The sequence below is a fragment of the Pecten maximus genome, chromosome 12 (assembly GCF_902652985.1).
Source record: "Pecten maximus chromosome 12, xPecMax1.1, whole genome shotgun sequence".
In the NCBI taxonomy this organism is placed as follows: domain Eukaryota; kingdom Metazoa; phylum Mollusca; class Bivalvia; order Pectinida; family Pectinidae; genus Pecten; species Pecten maximus.
The window spans coordinates 2,243,065-2,268,934 of NC_047026.1; the positions used below are offsets into that span (position 1 = coordinate 2,243,065).

Genomic DNA, 25,870 nt, shown 5'->3' on the forward strand with positions numbered 1-25,870 from the left:
GAAGACATGGCCCTTACAGGGGCTTATATCGCGCGCATGTTTATCGGCCAGAGGTAATAGTTACCCAGCTTATCAGATATCCTAAAGGGCACAGATTTAGGTCAACAAGATCAATTCGCAACTGTTCAAGAGGGGAGATATATCTCAAATATGAGGACAAATGTCGTGATATCCTTTAAAAAAGACATACTGTATCTTATGTTTTAATCTAATAAATAACCATAGCTATTTTTTCCCGGCTCATTCATAACAATCAGGCTACAAAATGGTTTCGAGCAATGATGTATTGTCAGTTGGTTAAATTATATCGTTAAATATTGATAAAGATAAAAGTCAGGTATCTAAACTTATCTGTGAATTTGAGCCAAATTAAAACGACATCGTATCAAAGAACAACATGTTAGGTTATTTCATTGCATTTAGCCGTTCCTGATATGTTATGCATGACTGCCTTTCTTTTAAACACATGCTCTTAACTATCTTAAATTGAGATATTTTAGCTGTGGTTATAACTGGTTTAATAAGCGCCTGGCAGGAAATAGCGCAGAATCAAACACAGCAATGTATAACATCGTTGGCATTAGAATGCCGAATATTTTGGACGCAATTTTCCGACTCGAAATTAAGTTAGAGTGTTTTATTTCCCTGACAGCAACATGGATATTTTTTTGCAGAAATTGTTGATTGTGTATATGAATTGACTTTATCATTTGTTTGTATATTAATAAATATTTGCATCTCTCCCTTCTTCGGCTTAGTAAACTCTGACTGCGAATAAATTAGCGTATACGCAGTCCAAAAGTCTCAGCGGAATAATAAGCGCGGGAATCGGTAACATATTTATGACGTCGCCATTTTGAAAGGAATGATCAACGCAGTTTTAGCCTTTTCTCGTTACCAGATAATCTCCGCACAAAAATATAACTTCAAAACTCAAAAACTTAACTGAATATTGCGGAAATGGTTGCATATTTAACTTTCCACGAGGTAAGCTAACAACAAATGGCTGAAGCGTACACTTCCTAGAGAACGTCACTACTAAATCTGTGTCAATACACGCTGTGCTTGACAATCATAGTTAACCTGAGACGGAAATTGTGTTTTGTGAATACATCAATTGATTAAAAACGTAAAAGGTATTGAACAGAAATATTTAGTTGTTTGTTTTAATTTTGTTAACAATACTGGTGTCTTTACGTAGATTCAATGGAACTATATCATCTAAGCAACCATGGCTGCCGCAGTTATCAACGTCGCAACATACCCTGCATTTTATTTTTCTTTGTACTGTATTTAAACGATTTGTTTGATGTTAATATAAGGATTAAACCTAATTTTGACTGCGTATACGGTAGTATGCCGGCAGTTGGCAACGAACATATCCGATTGAGCGCTAACACGCTAACCATAAGAAATGTTCGTTGCCAACTGCGGGCATACTACCGTATACGCAGTCAAAATGAGGTACAATCCTTAAAAAGGGAGTCGTCAACTGTAAGAATATCATTGGATTTACCGGTCTGTAAACCACAATGACCTTAAAAGCAATCGACGCATTTTAAAGCAAAACCCGCTGGTTTATTGAAGATGTATAAAAGTGACAATATAAACAATTGTCCAGTTTAACGCTTATTTCATATCATACCTATCTCTGAGGAATAATATTTAATCCAAACCATGAACGTGTTTACAATGAATTAAAGGATACATTTGATAATGGTAATGAAGTATATGAGCTACGCAATAGAAATCGAGGAAAATCTCACCGCCAAAATTTGGCACAGTTCTGACAGAAAGGCCAAATTTGGACTCACCAAAACCGTAAAAATCTGCCGAGACCAAAAGGTAGGTCAAACGATTCACTATATACATCTTTCAGACATCATGTTTCAAGAAATATTTTGTTGTCTCAGGTGAATTTAATGTATATGATGATTTCAAGAAGGAGAGCAAAGAAAAGTTTTCTTGTTGTTTTCTTAACGATGTAGTATTTGTGAAGCATACTGTATTTTTCCTGAAGTGACGGATTCAGAGAAAAGAAGTTTAACACCTGTATATTTTTCTAGTGAGTAATTCGTCCATGACGTCATAGATTAGATTGCCATTCACAAGAACTAGATAAGAATTCAACATGGCGGCGACGATAAGTTGTGGGATCGCGATTCTGCTGGTGACACTGTTTGGAGGTAACAAACTATTTAATCATTGTCAGTGTTACTCGGCACAGGAGTATCATGCAGTATTTGTTGAATTATCGTTTACAAAAACAGAAATATCATTTAATTTTCAACTGTCACAAGGACTTTGTAATAAGAGCTTTGAGAATGACGGATTCTGGATATGAGATTGATGGTTTATAATAATATATATATAAATGTATATGATATATATAACAGTTGTTGCACTGTCTATCAAGAAAGTTTAAATGAGTTTTTCTACCACAATACCCTGTGTTATTCAACTCTCAGACCATCAGTTAATCATTACAGCTGTTGATTAACAATCTGTTTATACCACACGTGGTATAAACTCTGTACGCGTTTTTATTGGCTAACACGGTGAACTTTGACTCAAGCTGCAATTGTTGTTGACGTCATCAATAATCTAATGACGTCACATCACCGGGTCCCGCACGTCACCGTTACACTTTATAACCGTTACACTCGTAAGTTATTTTTTAAAAGTTGCAAAAAACACTCGCTAAAGCTCGTGTCTTTTGTAACTTTAAAAAAATAACTTACTCGTGTGAAATAAATTCCATATCCAACAACCACTCGTTGTGTAACCTCTATATATTTCACAGTGTGTGAATCGGAGGTGCAACAATGACGTCATCACTGCATGATTATATAACAACAATACATAATCACGGTTGACACAATGGGCATTGTCTTTCTAGGTTTTTGTTTGTTTATTATACCAGTTTCTGCAGAGTGTCCAGACGGGTTTACAAAACATGGTACATCCTGCTATACCATCCTCCATGCGAAAGTCGACTGGAGTCAGGCAACGGTATAATATATTCACCAATAAAGAAAAAATCACTCTAATACATGTTTGTAAATTGTTTGATCTTTCTGTCATCAAGGACTTTTCAAGCAGAATAGTGATATTTATTTTTCATCATGACGTCATCAAAATTGTTCATGGCGTCGTAAATATCATGACATCATCATGGAGATAAACGGGAGACATTCAATGTATTCTGCCAATTCATTTTCATTTACACTAGGATTTCGGGTTTTAAAAGATGTCCATCATTATACTTACATCCTTATCTTAGGTTATTTTGCAAATTCAAATCCTTTGCGACTATGTTACGAAAATAACTCCTTTGGATGGCGGTCAAGCTATCGGTAATCATGAATTTATTAGCTCATCATTCGCGAATTTAAAGTCATTTCTAGATCAGCGTTCAAAAATCATGTATTCACGAATATGTCTGAAGAGGTAAGTTCGCGAAATAAATTATTCGCGAAATTCAAGTGATTTACAGTAAAGTTGCAATCACTTTCAATGTATTACATATTGGTTTCAAACATTAACTTTGTTATAAATTCGTTATTTTAATAACAGAGTAATAAATTAGATTACGTTTTGTTTGTATGACGTATCTGAAAAATACAAGTAGAAGAATATATATATACAAAAAATGTACCGAGAGAAATATTTATAATATATGTACAATTCGTATCCATGTATGTAAATACATCGTAATCCATGTATTCATATCATCTTATAGACGGCTTCCACAATGATCATATCAGGGTATCGGGCCGACCATCACTGCGCCATTGAAACGTTCTCTTCAGAACGCCGATGTGGCGCAGGTATAAGCTGCGGGTATTTCTGGCTAGGCGATTGGGTGCCGTAGATCGTGAGTTCGATGCCCGGTCAGGGCACGAGTCAAAAAGTTGTCTTCCTTCGTCATTTGTATAACTATGTTATAATTTAAGATACATGCATATTCAAATATATATTTTTATTTATTTACGAAGGTCTCATGTTTGTTTCTGATTGGCTGTGTTACATCACTCTAGGTTGTCTGTAAGGAAATCAATTCCCACCTACTGGAAATAGATGATGCTGCTGAGGAAAGTTATATACATGGTTTCCTGTCTCTACACTGGCGTGAGTATAAACAAAATCATATTTTTTTTTGTGATTAATTAAGTTTAATTAATAATGATTAAGTGAACAATGCAAAATACATGGATCGTCTCACATGCTATACTCCCTCATAACCCAGGGTGCGTGGTATAACTAACTTGCCAAGTATATATTATCGGGAGCATGAAGTTGGTTCCAAGTTCCGAGTTCCGTTTTAGATAAAAGGAACGAGGAATTAGTCCCCAGTTTCGTTTCAGAATATCTTGCATGCGTTGTAACTTCTCGGAAAAAAGGATGACAACGCAGCTGGTTTCCTAATGTTGTAAAACTACCAGAAATTGTTGCGTTGTAACTTCTGAGAGAAAAGAGCAATTATTGCTGTTGTCAACTTCGAGCAATTATGCGATGTAACTTCTGGGAAAGTTACTATTTCCGTCTAAGAAAATAGTTCATGTAGTTCTCAGTTCCGTATAAGAAAAACGGAACTAGTAACCAGTTCCGAGTTCCGTTTAAGATAGACGGAACTCGGAACTTGTTCCTAGTTCCGTTTTTCTTAAACGGAACTGGTTAATGGGACCGGGTCTCGTAAAGCTTATACATGCTAGTTCCATTTTTTCTTAAACGGAACTCGGAACTGGTTCCTATAGTTCCATTTCACTTAAACGGAACTCGGAACCAACTTCAGGCTCCCTTTAGTATCATCCCTACCTGCCGTGGATAATTTCCTCCGTGTTGCATAAAAATCAGATTTTTCTTTTCTTGGAAAAGTTGCTTTAAACTTTAAATTAAATATGTGATCTTTTTGGGGCCTGCCACCTGGTTCCATTGAGCCTATAACGGTTGCCATCGTGTTGACTATAAATCACGGTCCCCGTGTAGAGACCTATCGTTGTTGAACATTTATTTATGAGTTTGATAAATAATTGATCAATTAAACATTTGATAAGATAACAAACAAGACATGAACTAGTCAACCTGACCTACTTTTAAGTGTTCTTCTCCTTCTTTTTTTTCTCTCTTGAAATTTGATTCTTATCTAGCATAAAATACAGAAGAAAGTCATCTTTAACGTTGTATAAACTTTGACAATGACATTTTCAGGTTATTCCTAACACTTTTCTCTCTTTGAAAACCAAATTTTCTGTGATTCAACATATTCCCTCTACTACCATGTCACCATGCTATTGTATTTCGTCGCAGGTGCGTACGATCCAGCCGATTTCTGGGTCGGGGGAAACGACATTTTAGAGGAGGGCAGTTGGGAATGGGCGTCAGGGAAGGCAATGACCTACACGAACTGGGATGATGGTCAACCGGACAACGGAGGAGACAATGATTATAACGAGCATTGTATGGAAATATCTCATGGAGACGCTTGGAAATGGAACGACCAGGAATGTGACGAGGAGCGAAACGTTATATGTGAAATTCCGTAAGTATCCCATGGGAAATTGAGACAAAAAATATCGGTATTTTAAAATTAGCATCATCAGGAAAGAGAGAAAATTGTTTATATTTGTCTTATTCCAAGTCATAAAACTCATAACTCAAAAGTCATAAATCTGATACGTTTTAACATGTTTATCTAGCACCCGTGTTGAAGATCTCTTGAATGGAATTATTGTGGTATGTCAGTTATGATAACGTTTAAACTATGTCACTATATGTCACTATAATTGTCCAAATTATCATCTTTAGTATCCAACCAATTCACAATAATAAATTTGATGTAAAATCCTTAACGAAATTATATCTTTAATTGTCGTAAATATAGAGAAGTTAAAACCACTGCTATAAACTGTGTACATATACTTTGTACGTTTAAGAATTCATGATGGGAGCAATTCTTTAAAAAAATATATCTTAAGCGTGTAAATTGGTCGTCGTCATCAGAACCATGCATAGAAAAGTTGTGGTGGACCAAGGTGACAATTTACGAGCCGCAAGTACCTGTCCTTTGAGTGGGGAAAATTAATTCGCATTTTAATTGATTACTTAATTAAACATATTTTCCTGTATGTAGGATAACGGACGTGATTGGAGGAGGAGGAAACCCCGGACCAATCGGCTAGTCGTACGTGTGTCACGTGACGGTTCCCTTTGTGTTTATTGTACTGCACAAATAATATTCCTTTTTGTAAAAGATTTCTAAGTTATACTTTTGTCTTTGAGTTGTTTCTTTAATGAATATTTCAAATTCACTTTAATCAATTTGAGGTTGTATTTCTTTTTAAATCCGAAATAAATGGGATATCGTGATTTTGTCTCCAAGAAAGGCAAAATGCGTTGACTCTATAGTTGTACCAGAAGACTTTTTGCCAATTTCGAGTATTTTGTCGCTTCCTTTTAGCATCACAGACGATTCCTAGAAGGACGAAAAATCTGCATAATGACCCTAACATCACTGACAAGTCCTAAAAGGACAAAACAGCTGCATGTTGTCCCTAATTTCACTAAGAAATCCTTGAAGGACAAATTAGCTGTATAATGTCCCTAACATCACCGACGAGTCCTAGAAGGTCGAAACAGCTGTATGATGTCCCTAACATCACTGACGAGTCATACAAGGACGACACAGCTGTATGATGTCTCTAAAATTATTGAAGAGTCCTAGAAGACGAAAAAGCTGAATGATGTCCCTAGTATCACTGAAAAGTCCTAGAAGGACAAAACAGCTGTTTGATGTCCCTAACATCACTGGCGAGTCCTAGAAGGACGAAAAAGCTGTTTGATGTCCCTAACATCACTGGCGAGTCCTAGAAGGACGAAACAGCTGTTTGATGTCCCTAACATCACTGACGAGTCCTAGAAGGACAAAACAGCTGCATGATGTCCCTAACATCAATGACGAGTCCAAGAAGGTTGAAACAGCTGTATAATGTCCCTAACATCACTGACGAGTCCTAGAAGGTCGAAACAGCTGTATGATGTCCCTAACATCACTGACGAGTCATACAAGGACGACACAGCTGTATGATGTCTCTAAAATTATTGAAGAGTCCTAGAAGACGAAAAAGCTGTATGATGTCCCTAGTATCACTGAAAAGTCCTAGAAGGACGAAACAGCTGTTTGATGTCCCTAACATCACTGGCGAGTCCTAGAAGGACGAAAAAGCTGTTTGATGTCCCTAACATCACTGGCGAGTCCTAGAAGGACGAAACAGCTGTTTGATGTCCCTAACATCACTGACGAGTCCTAGAAGGACAAAACAGCTGCATGATGTACCTAACATCAATGACGAGTCCTAGAAGGACGAAACAGCTGTATAATGTCCCTAACATCGCTGACGAGTCCAAGAAGGTTGAAACAGCTGTATGATGTCCCTGGCATCACTGACGGGTCCTAGAAGGATGAAACAGCTGTATAATGTCTTTAACATCACTGACGAGCCATAGAAGGACGTAACAGCTGTATGATGTCCCTAACATCACCGACGAGTCTTAGAAGGACGAAACAGCTGTATGATGTCCCTAGCATCAATGACGAGTCCTAGAAGGACAAAACAGCTGTTTGATGTCCCTAGCATCACTGATGAGTCCTAGAAGGACGAAACAGCTGTTTGATGTCTATAGCATCACTGACGGGTCCTAGAAGGACGAAACAGCTGTTTGATGTCCCTAACATCAATGATGAGTCCTAGAAGGACGAAACAGCTGTTTGATGTCCCTAACATCACTGGCGAGTCCTAGAAGGACGAAAAAGCTGTTTGATGTCCCTAACATCACTGGCGAGTCCTAGAAGGACGAAACAGCTGTTTGATGTCCCTAACATCACTGACGAGTCCTAGAAGGACAAAACAGCTGCATGATGTACCTAACATCAATGACGAGTCCTAGAAGGACGAAACAGCTGTATAATGTCCCTAACATCGCTGACGAGTCCAAGAAGGTTGAAACAGCTGTATGATGTCCCTGGCATCACTGACGGGTCCTAGAAGGATGAAACAGCTGTATAATGTCTTTAACATCACTGACGAGCCATAGAAGGACGTAACAGCTGTATGATGTCCCTAACATCACCGACGAGTCTTAGAAGGACGAAACAGCTGTATGATGTCCCTAGCATCAATGACGAGTCCTAGAAGGACGAAACAGCTGTTTGATGTCCCTAGCATCACTGATGAGTCCTAGAAGGACGAAACAGCTGTTTGATGTCTATAGCATCACTGACGGGTCCTAGAAGGACGAAACAGCTGTTTGATGTCCCTAACATCAATGACGAGTCCTAGAAGGACAAAACAGCTGTTTGATGTCCCTAGCATCACTGATGAGTCCTAGAAGGACGAAACAGCTGTTTGATGTCTATAGCATCACTGACGGGTCCTAGAAGGACGAAACAGCTGTTTGATGTCCCTAACATCAATGACGAGTCCTAGAAGGACAAAACAGCTGTTTGATGTCCCTAGCATCACTGATGAGTCCTAGAAGGACGAAACAGCTGTTTGATGTCCCTAGCATCACTGATGAGTCCTAGAAGGACGAAACAGCTGTATTATGTCCCTAACATCAATGACGAGTCATAGAAGGACAAAACAGCTGTATGATGTCCATAACATCACTGACGAGTCCTAGAAGGACGAAACAGCTGTATGATGTCCCTAACATCACTGACAAGTCCTAGAAGGACGAAACAGCTGTATGATGCAGATTACCTCATTTTGGCTTTAGTGTATCTATCTCTTTGTCTTAAAATGTGCTTTTGTCTTTTGCAAAATCATCCAACCAAACCATAGGTTATTGAGCACGCAAATATAATCAGCCTGAATATTCGTGTAATCAAAAATGTATTACACTGACAAACTTATCGGGATTGGAATGGGTCTATGTTAAATATCCTTTAAATTGTCTTTTTTTAACTTTGTGACTCACCGTCAGCGAATGTCAACTTAATGCTACAATCTGTAAGGGTTTTTCTATCAAGCTGTGTCACCCATTGTATTCAATGTTGGCGTTATCGTAAAATGTCGTGTGTCAATGTAAAAAGTCATTTTATTTAAGAAAACTTTTTTATAGACACAGCAAACATAACTATGTTAAGAATTGTTATCATTTGACGGCGATAATACTTAATTTAAGGATTGTAAAAAAAAAAAAAAAAGTGAATAACGCCCTGAAAGTTATATGGTCTACGATGTCCATGTGAAAAATGGATGTCCTGCTTCCATGGAAATACTTCTGAAACTGAATAAATGAAAAACTGTTCTGTTTTAACTCTCATAATCGTAATTTAAGAAATATTGACGTTTTTTTCATTACATATCATATGGTTATATAAAATAAAACGGACGATGTTTCTGTTAGGATATATCGTAGATAAAATGATTTAAATTATGATATCATTATTATATACAGTATACAGTAAAAAATGTGAAAATATCATATAGAGCTACGTTATACAGTGTTTTTGTCCGTCTATGACTTGTCTGTGATGCTAGGTGCCAAACTAAATGCCACGAAAGGGAAGTTTGGGAAATCACAACATGCCGACCTAATTAGATGTCAAAAGCGGAATTGGGGTGCTTTAATAATTATAAGGTCGACCTTGATTTTAAAGATATAACTTTTTTCGGTGAAAATTGATTGGAATTGCCAGTTTAAAAAATCTTCTGAGATGTTACTATACTTAGCATGATGGAGCTCTTCACAATATTTTCGTTGTTCAATATACAAAAAAAAATAAATAAAATAAAATAAATAAATAAATAAATAAACGAAATAAATAAATAAGTAAATAGATAAATAAATAAATAAAATATATATATATAAAAAAATAGATAAATAAAAGACAGAAAAATATAGATTTTCCATAACACCTGCCCGTGTGCATTTTCAATTTTCAATGTGTAAATGTATATCATCAAATGATTAGACTAATATTTATTTTATAAAGATTGTGAAATAAAGTTATTTATTCACTCGCGTTACGTTGGCCTGGGTGGTAGCGAGCGAGGGTCTAAGTATGGGAGGAGATATTACCTGGAGAAAGCCACGTGGTCTGGCATACCCTTTCACGCCAGATCAAGGACTAGATCCCCGATTGCATTACTGAAAGGGGAGTATGTTACCACTACGCCACCCGACCTCCCATGTATATGTAGTATATACTTAATCAGTTTTGAGTAAGAATTACAGATTAGCTCACAAGTCGGTATCCTACTAGCTGTGGTTTTGCACTCTGACCCCAAACCAATATTGAAATAATCTCAAATTCGTCTAATCTGTTACCATTTAAATTGTGAGAAAATCTGATAGATGAAATATCTACTCATTATAGATACAAGGCAACTGTGCCCTGTACGCGGAACCTCTACACTGTTGTAGTAACATCAATCGGAACACCTCGCCTCCATATGCTAACGTATCAATCGGAACCCCTCGTCATTTTCTTCACGTTCCCAGAAGGAGGCGAGTGTTCCGATTACGAATGTATAGGGTTTCGAAGAAAAATGACGAGGGGTTCCGACTGGTAGTAACATGTTACACCACGGTAGCTTAGGGCAGGTAAGTGTGCCATTTCATGGACACATATTTCTAACGTATCTTATCTAACTGCTGACCTGATTAAGTCAAAACTTCACACAAATCAATATTTACTATAACAGTATAGCTTAGTTCAGTGACCTCCCTGGCCACACCCTGTTAAAAAGAAAATATTTCAAAGCTATGAGGTATTTTTCGTTTAATTTCCATTGCCAAAATTAATATAAGTGTTTTGTAATATACAGAACAGACTGTATTCAAATAAGTTAATTATTTGAGGTGGTTTTTTTTTGTTCAACTTAAAAGCAACTTTGCTACTGTTACTAACGTTCAAAAAAATTAAGCGGAGGATTCCAACTCGCATATACCGATAACACGTGGGAAAAATATTAATGAAGTATAGATTTGCGTAGAGACCCTTGAAAGGTACTAATTTGATAAGACCAGGTGGTCCGGAAGATTAAGCGTCCTCTGCTGCAGGGACCACACTTGCCTTTCAAACCCAAGTCAGGGTAGAATATGTCACATCGTCTAGAACAACATAGAATACCGACATAATAATGAAACCGTAATTCAAAATATAACTAATAATAAACATAAAATACCAGCGTCCATATACAAGAAGACAAGTCCAGTGGGGAATCATCTTCTGATTGGTTGTTTTGTTTAACGTCCTATTAACAGCCAGGGTCACTTAAGGACGTTCCAGGTTTGGGAGGTGGAGGAAAGCCGGAGTACCCGAAGAAAAACCACCGGCCTACGGTCAGTACCTGGCAACTGCCCCACGTAGGTTTTGAACTCGCAACCCAGAGGTGGAGGGCTAATGTTAAAGTGTCGGACCATCGCGGCCCCACATCTTCTGATTCATCAACAGCAACATAAACATCCAGGCAGGTTCGGGTTATGTCACAGCCTGAAAATGAAACCTGAGGTAACAACACTACTGTATGCATATCAACAAACATCAATCATGTTTGACATCTAGGGGCGTTATATCGAGGTTTTACATTATAACATAAACGACGGACATTATATCGAGGTTTTACATTGTAACATAAACAGGGACATTATATCGAGGTTTTACATTATAACATACACGAGGGACATTATATCGAGGTTTTACATTGTAACATACACGGGGGACATTGTATCGAGTTTTTACATTATAACACACACGAGGGCATTATATCGGGGTTTTATATTATAACATACACGAGGGACATGATATCGAGGTTTTACATTGTAACATTAACGGGGGACATTATATCGAGGTTTTACATTGTAACATACACGGGGACATTATATCGAGGTTTTACATTGTAACATAAACGGGGACATTATATCGATGTTTTACATTATAACATACACGAGGACATTATATCGAGGTTTTACATTGTAACATACACGAGGGACATTATATCGGGGTTTTATATTATAACATACACGAGGGACATTATATCGAGGTTTTACATTGTAACATAAACGGGGGACATTATATCGAGGTTTTACATTGTAACATACACGGGGACATTATATCGAGGTTTTACATTGTAACATAAACGGGGACATTATATCGAGGTTTTACATTATAACATAAACGAGGGACATTATATCGAGGTTTTACATTATAACATACACGAGGGGCATTATATCGAGGTTTTACATTGTAACATTAACGGGGACATTATATCGAGGTTTACATTATAACATACACGAGGGACATTATATCGAGGTTTTACATTGTAACATTAACGGGGACATTATATCGAGGTTTACATTATAACATACACGAGGGGACATTATATCGAGGTTTTACATTGTAACATAAACGTAGGACATTATATCGAGGTTTTAACATTGTAACATAAACGACGGACATTATATCGAGGTTTTACATTGTAACATAAACGGGGACATTATATCGAGGTTTTACATTATAACATACACGAGGGACATTATATCGAGGTTTTACATTGTAACATAAACGAGGGACATTATATCGAGGTTTTACATTGTAACATAAACGAGGGACATTATATCGAGGTTTTACATTATAACATACACGAGGGACATTATATCGAGGTTTTACATTATAACATACACGAGGACATTATATCGAGGTTTTACATTATAACATACACGAGGACATTATATCGAGGTTTTACATTATAACATACACGAGGGACATTATATCGAGGTTTTACATTGTAACATACACGGGGACATTATATCGAGGTTTTACATTATAACATACACGAGGGACATTATATCGAGGTTTTACATTGTAACATAAACGACGGACATTATATCGAGGTTTTACAATGTAACATACACGAGGGACATTATATCGAGGTTTTACAATGTAACATAAATGAGGGACATTATATCGAGGTTTTACATTGTAACATAAACGGGGGACATTATATCGAGGTTTTACATCTATCTATCTATCTATCTATCTATATATATATCTATCTATCTATCTATCTATCTATCTATCTATCTATCTATCTATCTATCTATCTATCTATCTGTTATACAATAGGCTCGATAGTATAGTTACTACTTACTATATACAGTGTACCATTTTATTAAGATTTTAACTATGAATTATAAATGGGGGACGCTATATTGTCAAATTACTGAATATCATAAATGATAAATATTATGCATATGAAATAGTTAATTTCTTAAGAGGATGGTGCAGATTGGTAAGAACAAAAATGAATAACTCAGGGAAAAAGAGCAAAATACATGTGGAATATAATTTCAACAGTTAATCTTATTTTCTCTCATGTTACCTAAAAGGGGTTTGGTTGATGACTTTCCACAATGATATGCGGCGAATATTTGACATTTTTTTTTTGTAGATTATGAGCTTTAAGGCACTAGTGACAGCAAAGTGATAGAGATAAGTTGTCAGGATTTATAGGTGTAAAGTGGAAAAAAAGGCATTTGAACATTTGAAAACAAAACGCATGATTGAAATATACAAAATAAACACAGCCTAGATTTTTAAACACATCATACATTTGTCTGTGCCCTACATTCAAATAAACATTGTCATGACTAACATATATAACTGATCCAATTGATAAGAAGATAAGCCGTTCCACTGTTCGAAGGAAATTTGCATGCAATTTCAAGGCGAAATTTTACCAGGAAACAAAATGACATTACTCGTAATATCGGCATTACTTTTGTCTGTAACTACGTTCTGTAAGTATGAAACATACTGTAGTGATACAGTAATAGAAACTAGGCTATCCTACTGTGTTTTATTTAAGCATTGAACTGTTTTTGTATGGTATTTATGATCTATTTGAATGCCAGAGCTTTGCAAGAACACAACATAACGTGTGTTAGCACATTACCATTTGTTTGCCTGCAAAGCTCTGGCATTCAAATAGATCACAAATACCATACAGAAACAGTTCAACGCTTATATATACATTTCTTTTACTTTTTTTTATATTGTTTTTTAAATGCTATAATTCATATTTAAAATTCATAATTCCCGTATTGCCGATAATGCGCAAATGGCTTTTTTTATCACAAATAATGTAGACAAAATAAGTAATCGTTAAACTTAATTATACTGGATATTGTAGTTCCGGTTTGTGTTGTATTAATACGCTGATAAGTGTAGCGCGTGATGGATGGCATTTAAACGTACATCAATGCCAGAGCTCTCAAACAGACTATATAGTGACGATGCCAGACAAATGTAAATATTAATGTCTTACTTCTCTGATTTTAATGCTATACACGGTATTAAAATATTAAACAATATGTAAATGATAAAAGGGATTTACGAAGTAAAACAAACGGCTTCGTTTCCGTGGTTTTAACATGATACCTCTCCAATCGAATTCCTTACACTTTTTTTTATACATTTATTCAGGTTATAACGTCTACTGTGTTACATTACATGTCGTTATGAACTTTCATCCGTCCCTTCCCTTTGTCTTCCTTTTCTTCCTCCCTTTCGTCCCCTTTCCTCCCTTATCTTCGTTCCCTTATCTTCGTCCCCTTCCTCCCTTTCGTCCCCTTTCCTCCTCTTGCCTTCGTCCCCTTATCTTCGTCCCCTTCCTCCCTTTCGTCACCTTTCCTCCTCTTGCCTTCGTCCCTTCTTCCCTTCCCTTGTCTTCGTCCCCTTCCTCCCCTTATCTTCGTCCCCTTCCTCCCCTTATCTTCGTCCCCTTCCTCCCCTTGTCTTCGTCCCTTCCTTCCCTTGTCTTCGTCCCTTCCTTCCCTTGTCTTCGTCCCCTTCCTCCTCTTATCTTCGTCCCTTCCTCCCCTTATCTTCGTCCCTTCCTCCCCTTATCTTCGCCCCTTCCTCCCCTTATCTTCGTCCCTTCCCTTATCTTCGTCCCCTTCCTCCCCTTATCTTCGTCCCTTCCTTCCCTTATCTTCGTCCCCTTCCTCCCCTTATCTTCTTCCCTTCCTCCCCTTATCTTCGTCCCTTCCTCCCCTTATCTTCGCCCCTTCCTCCCCTTATCTTCGCCCCTTCCTCCCCTTATCTTCGTCCCCTTCCTCCCCTTGTCTTCGTCCCCTTCCTCCCCTTATCTTCGTCCCCTTCCTCCCCTTATCTTCGTCCCTTCCCTTGTCTTCGCCCCTTCCCTTGTCTTCGTCCCCTTCCTCCCCTTATCTTCGTCCCTTCCTTCCCTTATCTTCGTCCCCTTCCTTCCTTTATCTTCGTCCCCTTCCTCCCCTTATCTTCGTCCCTTCCATTATTTTCGTCCCTTCCTTCCCTTATATTCGTCCCCTTCCTCCCCTTGTCTTCGTCCCCTTCCTCCCCTTATCTTCGTCCCCTTCCTTCCCTTATCTTCGTCCCCTTCCTTCCCTTATCTTCGTCCCCTTCCTTCCCTTATCTTCGTCCCTTCCCTTATTTTCGTCCCCTTCCTCCCCTTGTCTTCGTCCCTTCCTTCCCTTATCTTCTTCCCCTTCCTTCCCTTATTTTCGTCCCTTCCTTCCCTTATCTTCGTCCCCTTCCTCCCCTTATCTTCGTCCCCTTCTTTCCCTAATCTTCGTCCCTTCCCTTGTCTTCGTCCCTTCCTTCCCTTATTTTCTTCCCCTTCCTCCCCTTATCTTCGTCCCCTTCCTCCCCTTATCTTCGTCTCTTCCTCCCTTATCTTCGTCCCTTCCTTCCCTTATCTTCGTCCCTTCCTCCCCTTATCTTCGTCCCTTCCTCCCCTTATCTTCGTCCCTTCCTCCCCTTATCTTCGTCCCCTTCCTCCCCTTATCTTCGCCCCTTCCTCCCCTTATCTTCGTCTCCTTTCTCCCCTTATCTTCGTCCCTTCCTCCCCTTATCTTCGCCCCTTCCTCCCCTTATCTTCGTCTCCTTCCTCCCCTTATCTTCGCCCCTTCCTCCCCTTATCTTCGTCCCCTTCCTCTCCTTATCTTCGTCCCCTTCCTCCCCTTATCTTCGTCCCTTCCTCCCCTTATCTTCGTCCCCTTCCTCCCCTTATCTTCGTCCCTTCCTCCCCTTATCTTCGTCCCTTCCTTCCCTTATCCTCGCTCCTTCCTCCCCTTATCTTCGTCTCCTTCCTCCCCTTATCTTCGCCCCTTCCTCCCCTTATCTTCGTCCCCTTCCTCCCCTTATCTTCGTCCCCTTCCTCCCCTTATCTTCGTCCCTTCCTCCCCTTATCTTCGTCCCTTCCTCCCATTATCTTCGTCCCCTTCCTCCCCTTGTCTTCGTCCCTTTCCTCCCCTTATCTTCGTCCCCTTCCTCCCCTTATCTTCGCCCCTTCCTCCCCTTATCTTCGTCCCTTCCTTCCCTTGTCTTCGTCCCTTCCTTCCCTTGTCTTCGTCCCTTCCTCCCCTTATCTTCGTCCCCTTCCTCCCCTTATCTTCGCCCCTTCCTCCCCTTATCTTCGTCCCTTCCCTTATCTTCGTCCCCTTTCTCCCCTTATCTTCGTCCCCTTCCTCCCCTTATCTTCGTCCCTTCCTCCCCTTATCTTCGTCCCTTCCTCCCATTATCTTCGTCCCCTTCCTCCCCTTATCTTCGTCCCTTCCTCCCATTATCTTCGTCCCCTTCCTCCCCTTGTCTTCGTCCCTTTCCTCCCCTTATCTTCGTCCCCTTCCTCCCCTTATCTTCGCCCCTTCCTCCCCTTATCTTCGTCCCTTCCTTCCCTTGTCTTCGTCCCTTCCTTCCCTTGTCTTCGTCCCTTCCTCCCCTTATCTTCGTCCCCTTCCTCCCCTTATCTTCGCCCCTTCCTCCCCTTATCTTCGTCCCTTCCTCCCCTTATCTTCGTCCCTTCCTCCCCTTATCTTCGTCCCCGTCCTCCCCTTATCTTCGTCCCTTCCCTTATCTTCGTCCCTTCCTCCCCTTATCTTCGCCCCTTCCTCCCTTATCTTCGCCCTTTCCTCCCCTTATCTTCGTCCCTTCCTCCTCTTATCTTCGTCCCCTCCCTTCCTTTGTCTTCGTCCCCTTCCCTTGTCATCATCCTCTTTGTCCCCTTCCTCTTCCCCTTTGCAGGATCGGTGTGATTTATACAATGTCTTTTGTTTATTGGACATTTGGGATTAAACCTATCAATAAGGTCATATAACCCTGGCTGTTAGTACCCGGGTGGCACAGTGGTAACACATTTGCTTTTCATCTAAGCGGCCTGAGTTCGATTCCCCGATCGGGGGTATGGGGGTTACCTACATGTATGTTGGTTTTCTCCGGGTACTCGGGTTTCTCATACTAGGCCCGCTAGCGCGTTTCCATCTGGACACATAAGTGTGGTAAATATAAGTTGATATAGCTTTTTTCGTAATTGTTATAGAATAAGTAAAGTTTAATATTTTTGCTGATACACTCCTCGGTATAAATGTGTGTCTCTCTAGACACCAGTTTTCATATGACGCTGACTGTTGGTACCATCCTTGATACCCCCTCCCCCCCAGGAATAAGTACCCAAAGTGTCTGCAACACATATTAGTCGCCTCTTACTATTCCCAATGGGACAGCTTTCCATGTCCTTGAGAGACATGATCAAGGCTACAATTCATATAAAGACTTAAACTACCATACTGTTCAGGAAAAACGGGCATTATATTACATTTTTACCAGTGAAATATCAAAAATTATTTTTCACTAGTGAAAAATATCACTTTTGCTGATTTGACCAATCAAATCAATGATTAGAAAATACCAAAATAATTGACCAATCAGAAAGCCCGACATATATGTCAGCACCTGGACAGGGGAAACTACTTTTTTTTGTTTACATTAGGCCTAGTTAGCATACGGGGTAGGGTTTTCGTTGATAAAAAATGTAATAAACAGAATATCTAACAGTGTCTTCAGTAATACCAAATATATTTCACTCGTGTTGCTAATATTTTGATATTTTTCACTCGTGCTGCGCACTCGTGAAAAATGTAAAAATATTAGCCCACTCGTGAAATATATTTGGTATTACTGAATACACTGTTATATATCCTCTATACAATACAAATTGATCACAATCGGAAACATCACTATGATTAAAATTCAAATTAACAAAATGATGACTAAATCAGCAATGGATGTTCCCTGATTTCACATACAAATGTATATTGAGGAAGAGATGTGGCTGGTTGTCATCAATCTTGCTTCTTTCGGCTGTAGGTACCGCAGATTTATAAATCAGCAATGGATGATCCCAGATTTCCTAAATATATCGTGAAAGGGATGTGGCCGTTTGTAATATTTTGTCATCAACCTTGCTTCTTTCTGATGTAGGTACCGCAGATTGCCCAGATGGTTTTTCAAAGCATGGCGGGTCCTGCTACAAGGTTGTGCGAATAAAAGCTACATGGGCTGAGAGTGACGTAAGTACAAGCACTGGGAGTGACGCATGCGCAATACAATAGGTGACGTAACCACCGGTAAAGTTCGACTGAGCCCCACTCGATTTGCATGCTTCTCCTTCTAGAATATATCTTCCGGTCACTCGATTTGTAGCTCGTCTGCTTCTGGAAGATCTTCTACCTCTTCCGTCTCGAAGCTGGAAGATTTATCTTCCAAGATGGCGGCGACCATGTTTTACATGTAAGAGTGATGAGTTTCACTAAGAGAAGGATTTATGACACATACATGCACATGTTTGTGTCATAGTGTTTGAGAAAACTTAAACGCTTGTTTATTTTGGGTTATATTCTGTCGGTTTACTCGATTTACATATAAAGGAATGCGATCTTCTGAGAAGGCTTCTCTTCTTAGAAGAGGGCAAATCGAGTGGGGTTCAGGTGGTGTTTGAAGATGTGTTATCAAGAATTGCACTACACTACAGAACATTTTGGTTCGTTCTGTTTTATTCCATAGCAGGACGTGTCATGTCAGTAAAGAAATTCGTTAAACACTATATCCCTTCTCATCGTTTTTCATGATCTGGACATTTTTGCGACCAAAGCGAGGTAATTATTTTATGACAAATACCGTTATGATTATTTTTGTTGTTTTTTTTCATGATAAAATAAGACATTATTATGTTTGTAGATTTATTGTCATTCTGCTGGCGCTGACCTTGCCACCATTGAAACGCCAGAAGAACAGCGTTTCTTAGAGGGACATCTAGCGACAAATGCCGGTAAGATTGAATGTACAGTGGTGATGGAGTAATGATACAATTTAGTCAAACCTGTATTAAGCGGCCATCCAAGAGTTCATTATATAGTGTTTTCCATCGGGCGGACCAAAGACTGGCCGCTTAACGGAGGTGACCGCTTATTCAATGTGGCCGTTAGAGCAGGTTTGACTGTAGTTGTATCTTTTACAATTGAGGGGGGGGGGGGGGGGGGGGGGAGGATGTGGTAGTAGGGGTGGGGAGGGGTGAGGGAGGGAGGAGTCATAATTACCACCGCCTGTAGCGATGACTTTCTGTAGAGTGACCATTAAGGGCTACCTAGCTAGTTACTGTTAAGTTCCTGTTCGCTTTTCAGGGTGATTCTAAAATCTGCCTTATTTATGGATCAGCCCTTGGCCTACCTTTTTTACCGAACCAATCAGACAGCTCCTTGCAAAAGCTGATTTGAAAGCATTTCCGTCTCACAGAACAGACGATATCTGTACGAAAGCCGGTTGGGACCATTTTCGTAGAAGAAAATATAAAAAAAATCGCGTTATTACGCGAAACTAACGCGTTATATCGCGAAAGTTTCGCGATATAACGCGTAAGTTTCGCGTAATAACGCGTTAGTTTCGCGTAATAACGCGAAAATTTATTTATTTTCTTCTACGAAAATGGTCCCAACCGGCTTTCGTATATCTGCTTCAAAAATATACGAGGATGAATTATGTCGTTTACCGCCAAATATTTTGGACGTTATAGGGGTTAGTTGAGAATGCTAAAAGGATAAATGTAACTTGAAAATGCGACACAAAAAAAAAAAGAAAAAAACCGAGGGCGTTCGAACAGTTTTCCGAGGATCTCGAATGGAAGCTGAATAAGTTTCTGTGCGTAGTACATATCGAGGATAATTTCAATTCCGGGTGTTAATTATCAGATACAAATACGGATCAATTCATGTAGGATGAGATGGTTACACAGGGATTTTAGAAGGGTTCCCAAGACTGATACGATGTTTGAAGAGTGATTCAAGAGGAAACCTAGATAATATAACCCAAGTTTAATTTTAAAAATCAATGACAAGGTACAATTGGTGAAGGACATGCATCTTTCAGGAGCATATGACCCACCCCAGTTTTGGATCGGTGGAAACGATTTTGCTGAGGAAGGAACTTGGGAATGGCTCAAATCAAAGACGCCAATAAGTGCGCAGAGTTACTCGAACTGGATAGGCGCGACGTCACCACCCATCAATTCGGACGAGAACTGTCTGATGGTAACCAAAGGGCAACACTATAAGTGGGAAGACAACAACTGTGACGATAAATATTTCTTCATCTGCGAAAAAGAGTGAGTCCAGTTTTCTTACAGACATTTATATTCAATCAAGCTTTAAAGAAATATGTGGCCGCGGTGGCCGAGTGGTTAAGGTGTCCCGACACTTTATCACTAGCCCTCCACCTCTGGGTTGCGAGTTCGAAACCTACGTTGGGCAGTTGCCAGGTACTGACCGTAGGTCGGTGGTTTTTCTCCGGGTACTCCGGCTTTCCTCCACCTCCAAACCTGGCACGTCCTTAAATGACCCTGGCTGTTAATTGGACGTTAAACAAACCAAACCAAAACAATTAAAGAAATATCCACCTGCATCGAAAAGTAGCGATTAGATATGAGACAGTATATTACAGTTCACATTATCAATTACTGTACCACAATGCCTCCGCTACGGATCTAACCTAACAACCTTAGTTTAGCCATCCAGACTAATTTTCTTCTGATAGAGTTAGAGAGAAATTATCCCAAGACAGTATGGTAGGAAGCAGCTATCATCATATCTGGATGACACGGTTTTGACCAGTTTACAGTACAACAGGCCGCGGTGGTCGAGTGGTTAAAGTGTCCCGACACTTTATCACTAGCCCTCCACCTCTGGGTTGCGAGTTCGAAACCTACGTGGGTCAGTTGCCTGGTACTCTGGTTTCTCCGGGTACTCCGGCTTTCCTCCACCTCCACCTCCTGGCACATCCTTAAATGACCCTGGCTGTTAATAGGACGTTAAACAAAAACAAACCAAACAAAAGGAAGGTAGTGCAGATATGTATTTGTCATTGCTCACGTGCTTGTTGACGTACTGTGCAACCCCCTTCCCCCCTCCCCAATCCCCAACCCCTCACCCCCAGGTTTAGGTAAATACTCACCATGTTTAGCTACAGCCTTGCTTTATAAAGGCGTGGTCATTCCACACGAAGTGGGTTTAACCTGCTTCCGGCTGCATGTTTTTCCCTTTTCACTTTTTAATGGCCCTTTCATCAAATATGATGGCCCCAAGTATTGATGATTACTATTTTCTATTAATTTATGGGACCATTCATATAATAATCTAAGTTTACGTCCGATGGTTCCCTTTTTACTTCCCATGCTCCCCTTTTGAGGGCATGATATTACCTTTGTTCCTAGATTTACAGGTACACTTTGTGTATGTATGTAAATGTTAAAAAACAGGAACAATAAAGATTCTACTGAATATATTCTTAGGAAAAGTATTCACGATTACAAACACGGAAATAACATAACGATATACAGTATAAGAATATACAGTATATAATCATTGTTTTCTTTTATTCATTTAATTATCAAAAACAGCTAAAAATAACCTTTCAAAGATAATAACCGATGCAGAAATTTTTAATGAATGTCAAATCGCGTCATTTGATTTATTTATTTACTATTGGGCTGTTGTAGATCTTTACTACCATGCTTGTTTTCGTTACAGTGCCTATGCAAATGTCGGCATCGTCATAGGATGAACTATCCCAGCTCAGCAACACTTCGATAATCTGAAATCAGATCTGCCAATAAAATCATTATGATGGAAAAACTGTTTTAAGTTTTAATATACACGCATGTTCTTCTTTAGAACGCAACAGTCATAGCATTGCGACAAATCCATGTTTTATTGACAATGCCCATGTATGACAATTGACTTTCATTTTAATAATCACGTCCGAAACATTCCAAATAAAATATTTTAAAATCAAACCTGACGTTTACGAGAAGAACAACATAGCTGAACTCCGTTTTTCTAAACAATGAACTGCCATAGAAGAGGAATAAAATACATGTACATGTACTACATTATTTCATTTGGTGCGCAAAATGTAAAATGTGCCATTATGTAAGGTATTTTGAAGACTGGCCCCCAGTCTCAAGAATATTAAAATCATAAATAAAATTGAGCTTTATGATTTTGGTCCCTCGGATATGTCTGATTCTAGAGTTACAAACTAGGGGCAGATAATCTAGTGTTAGAATTTAGCTTGGCAATTCTTAACAAAAACAAAACAACCCCCCCCCCCCCCCCAAAAAAACCCCCCAAAAAACAAACAAAAACAAAACTTAGGGTCTGGTGGCCAGTCTAGGTATTTTGTTGTGCGGATATGTTCCTTAAACGTCACGGCAATGTACATTACTCTTTATCATATATCCTTTATTCGAGAAAAGGTAAATGACTACAATTAGGCCGAACAAGGATTTCAACGTTCAACAATACAAAATGCACAATAGAATTCCACCATTAGATTTGAAGAATACAGAGACCGAATATGGCAAGTAAAGTTTTGGATTGACAAGGGAGGTAAACACATGTAGAGAATTCATGGTATGGTTATCTAGTTACAGTAGAATACGGTCTAGATACAGAAAATTGTTTATAGTGTAGAATGTTTGTAACGAGGTCAAGAGGATCACTAAAGACCAATGTTTGTAGGGTAAAACAACTGTAACGTGATCATGAAGGGTTACCTAGCAACAAACAGGTGTTTATAGGGTAGAATGGTCGCTACGTGATCATGAAGGGTTACCTAGCAACAGACAGGTTTTTTCTAAAATAGAATGGTTGCTACATGATCATGAAGGGTTAACTAGCTGCAGACAGGTGTTTCTAAGGTACAATGGTTGCTACATGACCATAAAAGGCTACCTAGCAATAGAAAGATGTTTATAATGTAGATTGGTCGTAATATGATCATGAAGGGTTACCTAGCAACAAACAGGTGTTTCTAAGGTAGAACGGTTGCTACATGATCATGAAGAGTTACCTAGCAACAAACAGATGTTTATTAGGTATAATGGTTACAACATGATCATGAAGGGTTACCTAGCAACCGACAAGTGTTTATTGGGTAGAATGGTTGCTACATGATCATGAAGGGTTAAATAGCTGCAGTCAATTTTTAATGACCATTTTTGCCTATAAACAGGTCGTTGCTAGGTTACCCCAAGCAACGAACAAGTGTTCATGGGAAGAATTGTTGTAACATGATAATGAAGGGTTATCTAGCAACAGACAAGTGTTTCTAGGGTAGAATGGTTGATACATGATCATGAAGGGTTAACTCTCTGCAGACAATAGTTTATGACCATTTTTGCCTATAAACACTTGTTTGTTGCTAGGTTACCCCTAGCAACGGACAAGTGCTTATTGGAAGAATTGATGTAACATGATAATGAGGGGTTATCTAGCAAAAGACAGGTGTTTATAAGGTAGAATGGGTGTACAATGATCATGAAAGATAACCGAGGAAGAGGGAAAAACTCTTTGTAGGATGTCACTGATATGACGTCAAATATGTCATTTCTAATAACAAAATGGCGGACTGCCGATCAGTACAGCAGAGACTGATGTCCGACATATCCATTGGCCTACACATACAGTGTAACATATGTATTGGTTTTGATACGAAAATAACAAATACAGTGTAACAGGTAAGACAAACTGGAACAGTTTCTATGACGTATAATATCAAGCTTTCGGCGATTGTATTGCTTAAGTGGAGGAAAATAATACATTTTTCTAGTCATAAACGTAGCAAATGCAGTATAGCACACTCCGTCAACATCAGTACAAAAAAAAAAGAAAAAGAAAAAGAAAAAGAAAATTGTGCGTGTCGATATGATGTTTTTTGCACTGATAAGAAGTTCATATGATGTATATGTATTGATTGTTGTTAGAAACTCTTCGTGTTCTTCACAATATCAAAAAAGGAAATTCCAATTCAACTTAAATTTTGGTTCTATTTTTTCAATTTAACACTTATGTAAGTATAATTTGTGAAAGTCATTTTTTTCAGGAGCATATAACCCAGCAAGGTTTTGGTTTGGTGGAAATGATTTTGCCGAGGAAGGTACGTGGGTTTGGCTCAAATCGAGGACACCCATTTCTCAAGGATACACGAATTGGCGGCACGGGGCGTTGACGACTATCGACCGCAACGAGAACTGTTTGGAGTTATCAGACCGATACAACTGGCAATGGAATGACAACAACTGCGACACTCACTTTTTCTTCGTCTGCGAAAAATTGTGAGTCTTAATTGATAACAAAATGTATGCATGGTAGTCTATGGTAGTCTACAAAATCCAGTTCTTGCTTGCAGCATATGGACAAGCCATGTTGATCGTTCAAGTTATATTAGTCCAGTATGCACTGTCGTAAACCTGTTAATTAAAGAATGGTCTTTTCAAGATGGCGGGCCATCATGCTCACAGAAGTTAGTAGTGCACTTTCAGCAATACAAGCACTTATTTGTAAGAAAATCTGATTGATACAAGAGCAAATTCCAACACAGTTGTTTATGAAATAAGCGCTTTTAAGGTTTTAATGTGACCGATAACAGATTTACACTTTATTAAAGCCTGGTAACTGTGCATTGTTTTAAAAAATGTAAAATTATTTCTTAATGATTTTTTAAACACTTTATCGTCCGTTTAAGATTAAACTCCAAATGATTTCTTTGCAGTGCCTACGTGGATGGCGGAGAACTTATTGGATAAGATCCCTATCTTGGCAATACAGATATAGCCACGTTGTAGACGTAAATATAAAAAGTAATGGAAATAGAAAATTGTTTGTTTTATGTCTTATTTACATTCTTACCGTCCACGGAGTTTCTTATAGCCAACTTATTTTCGCGTGCGACTTATTTTCGCGTATTACGAGGACGATTAGAATTTCTTGAAAATTAATCACTGCGAAATAGTTTCAATCACATGTAAAGAAAACATTTTATGACTGTTAAGGCAGGAAATCACGAAATTAAGTCGCCGCAAAAATAAGTTGGTTTACAGTATCCAAATACTTCAACAAATGATAATGAAATTCGTTTTCATGAAAAAATACTTTTGAGACCGATAGGGGTAAAACATGCTCAATAAAGGAGTTTTTCTCCCCGATAATACATGAACAAGCGTACAAATGCTGAGAATTGTGTGCCAGGGGAAGCAACTCTAATTCATAAAACCTACTTTAACAACCTTTAGGCTCCGCCGCATCAGCCTATTTTCCAAATGTATCATAAACCTGTGGATCTATTGCCGATACAACTCAGAATATAACCTTAGGACTTCAGATCATACGGTTATAGTCACAGACACCGTAAAAGCTGGGCATTGTATAAAAATACAGATGTAGCCATCTGGTCCTTCAAGGGCGCTTAGGGTGAAAGGTATGAAAACCTTGACTGTTCATAAACATATAAATCAGAAACAAATGCGGAAAAATGTAGAACGAAGAGAAATTGAACCCTTTTGCTCATTTTCTTCGTTAAACAAATTGTTAATTATATTTTGTTTTCATACATAGAGGACGTTGAATGGTTCCCTGTTGAATATAACATATATTTCACGAATTTGGCAGAATATCGATATTTTACTGATAAAAATGTTATAGATTTTAATTCATC

The 25,870-nt window shown here is 38.8% G+C and overlaps 2 protein-coding genes across 3 annotated transcripts; both read left to right on the plus strand.

The window, feature by feature from the left end:
* The first annotated feature begins 2,042 nt into the window (after window positions 1-2,042).
* LOC117339068 (perlucin-like) lies at window positions 2,043-6,268 on the plus strand. The gene is made up of 5 exons (XM_033900437.1): window positions 2,043-2,186; window positions 2,924-3,012; window positions 4,041-4,131; window positions 5,311-5,542; window positions 6,134-6,268. Exons 1-5 carry the CDS (start codon window positions 2,132-2,134, stop codon window positions 6,180-6,182), a joined length of 516 nt encoding a protein of 171 aa, XP_033756328.1. The 5' UTR covers window positions 2,043-2,131; the 3' UTR covers window positions 6,183-6,268.
* Window positions 6,269-13,696: 7,428 nt separating this feature from the next.
* Window positions 13,697-25,033, plus strand: LOC117339065 (perlucin-like). 2 transcript variants are annotated; one of them, XM_033900433.1, is made up of 5 exons: window positions 13,697-13,809; window positions 18,308-18,396; window positions 19,064-19,154; window positions 20,249-20,483; window positions 21,904-22,008. In XM_033900433.1, the coding sequence occupies exons 1-5, from the start codon at window positions 13,725-13,727 to the stop codon at window positions 21,935-21,937; spliced, it is 534 nt and encodes a 177-aa protein (XP_033756324.1). In that variant the 5' UTR covers window positions 13,697-13,724; the 3' UTR covers window positions 21,938-22,008. The 2 variants fall into 2 exon arrangements, with proteins under 2 accessions (XP_033756324.1, XP_033756325.1); XM_033900434.1 differs by lacking the exons at window positions 20,249-20,483; window positions 21,904-22,008 and adding exons at window positions 24,260-24,491; window positions 24,929-25,033 and having other exon boundaries at window positions 13,706-13,809.
* Window positions 25,034-25,870: the final 837 nt, after the last annotated feature.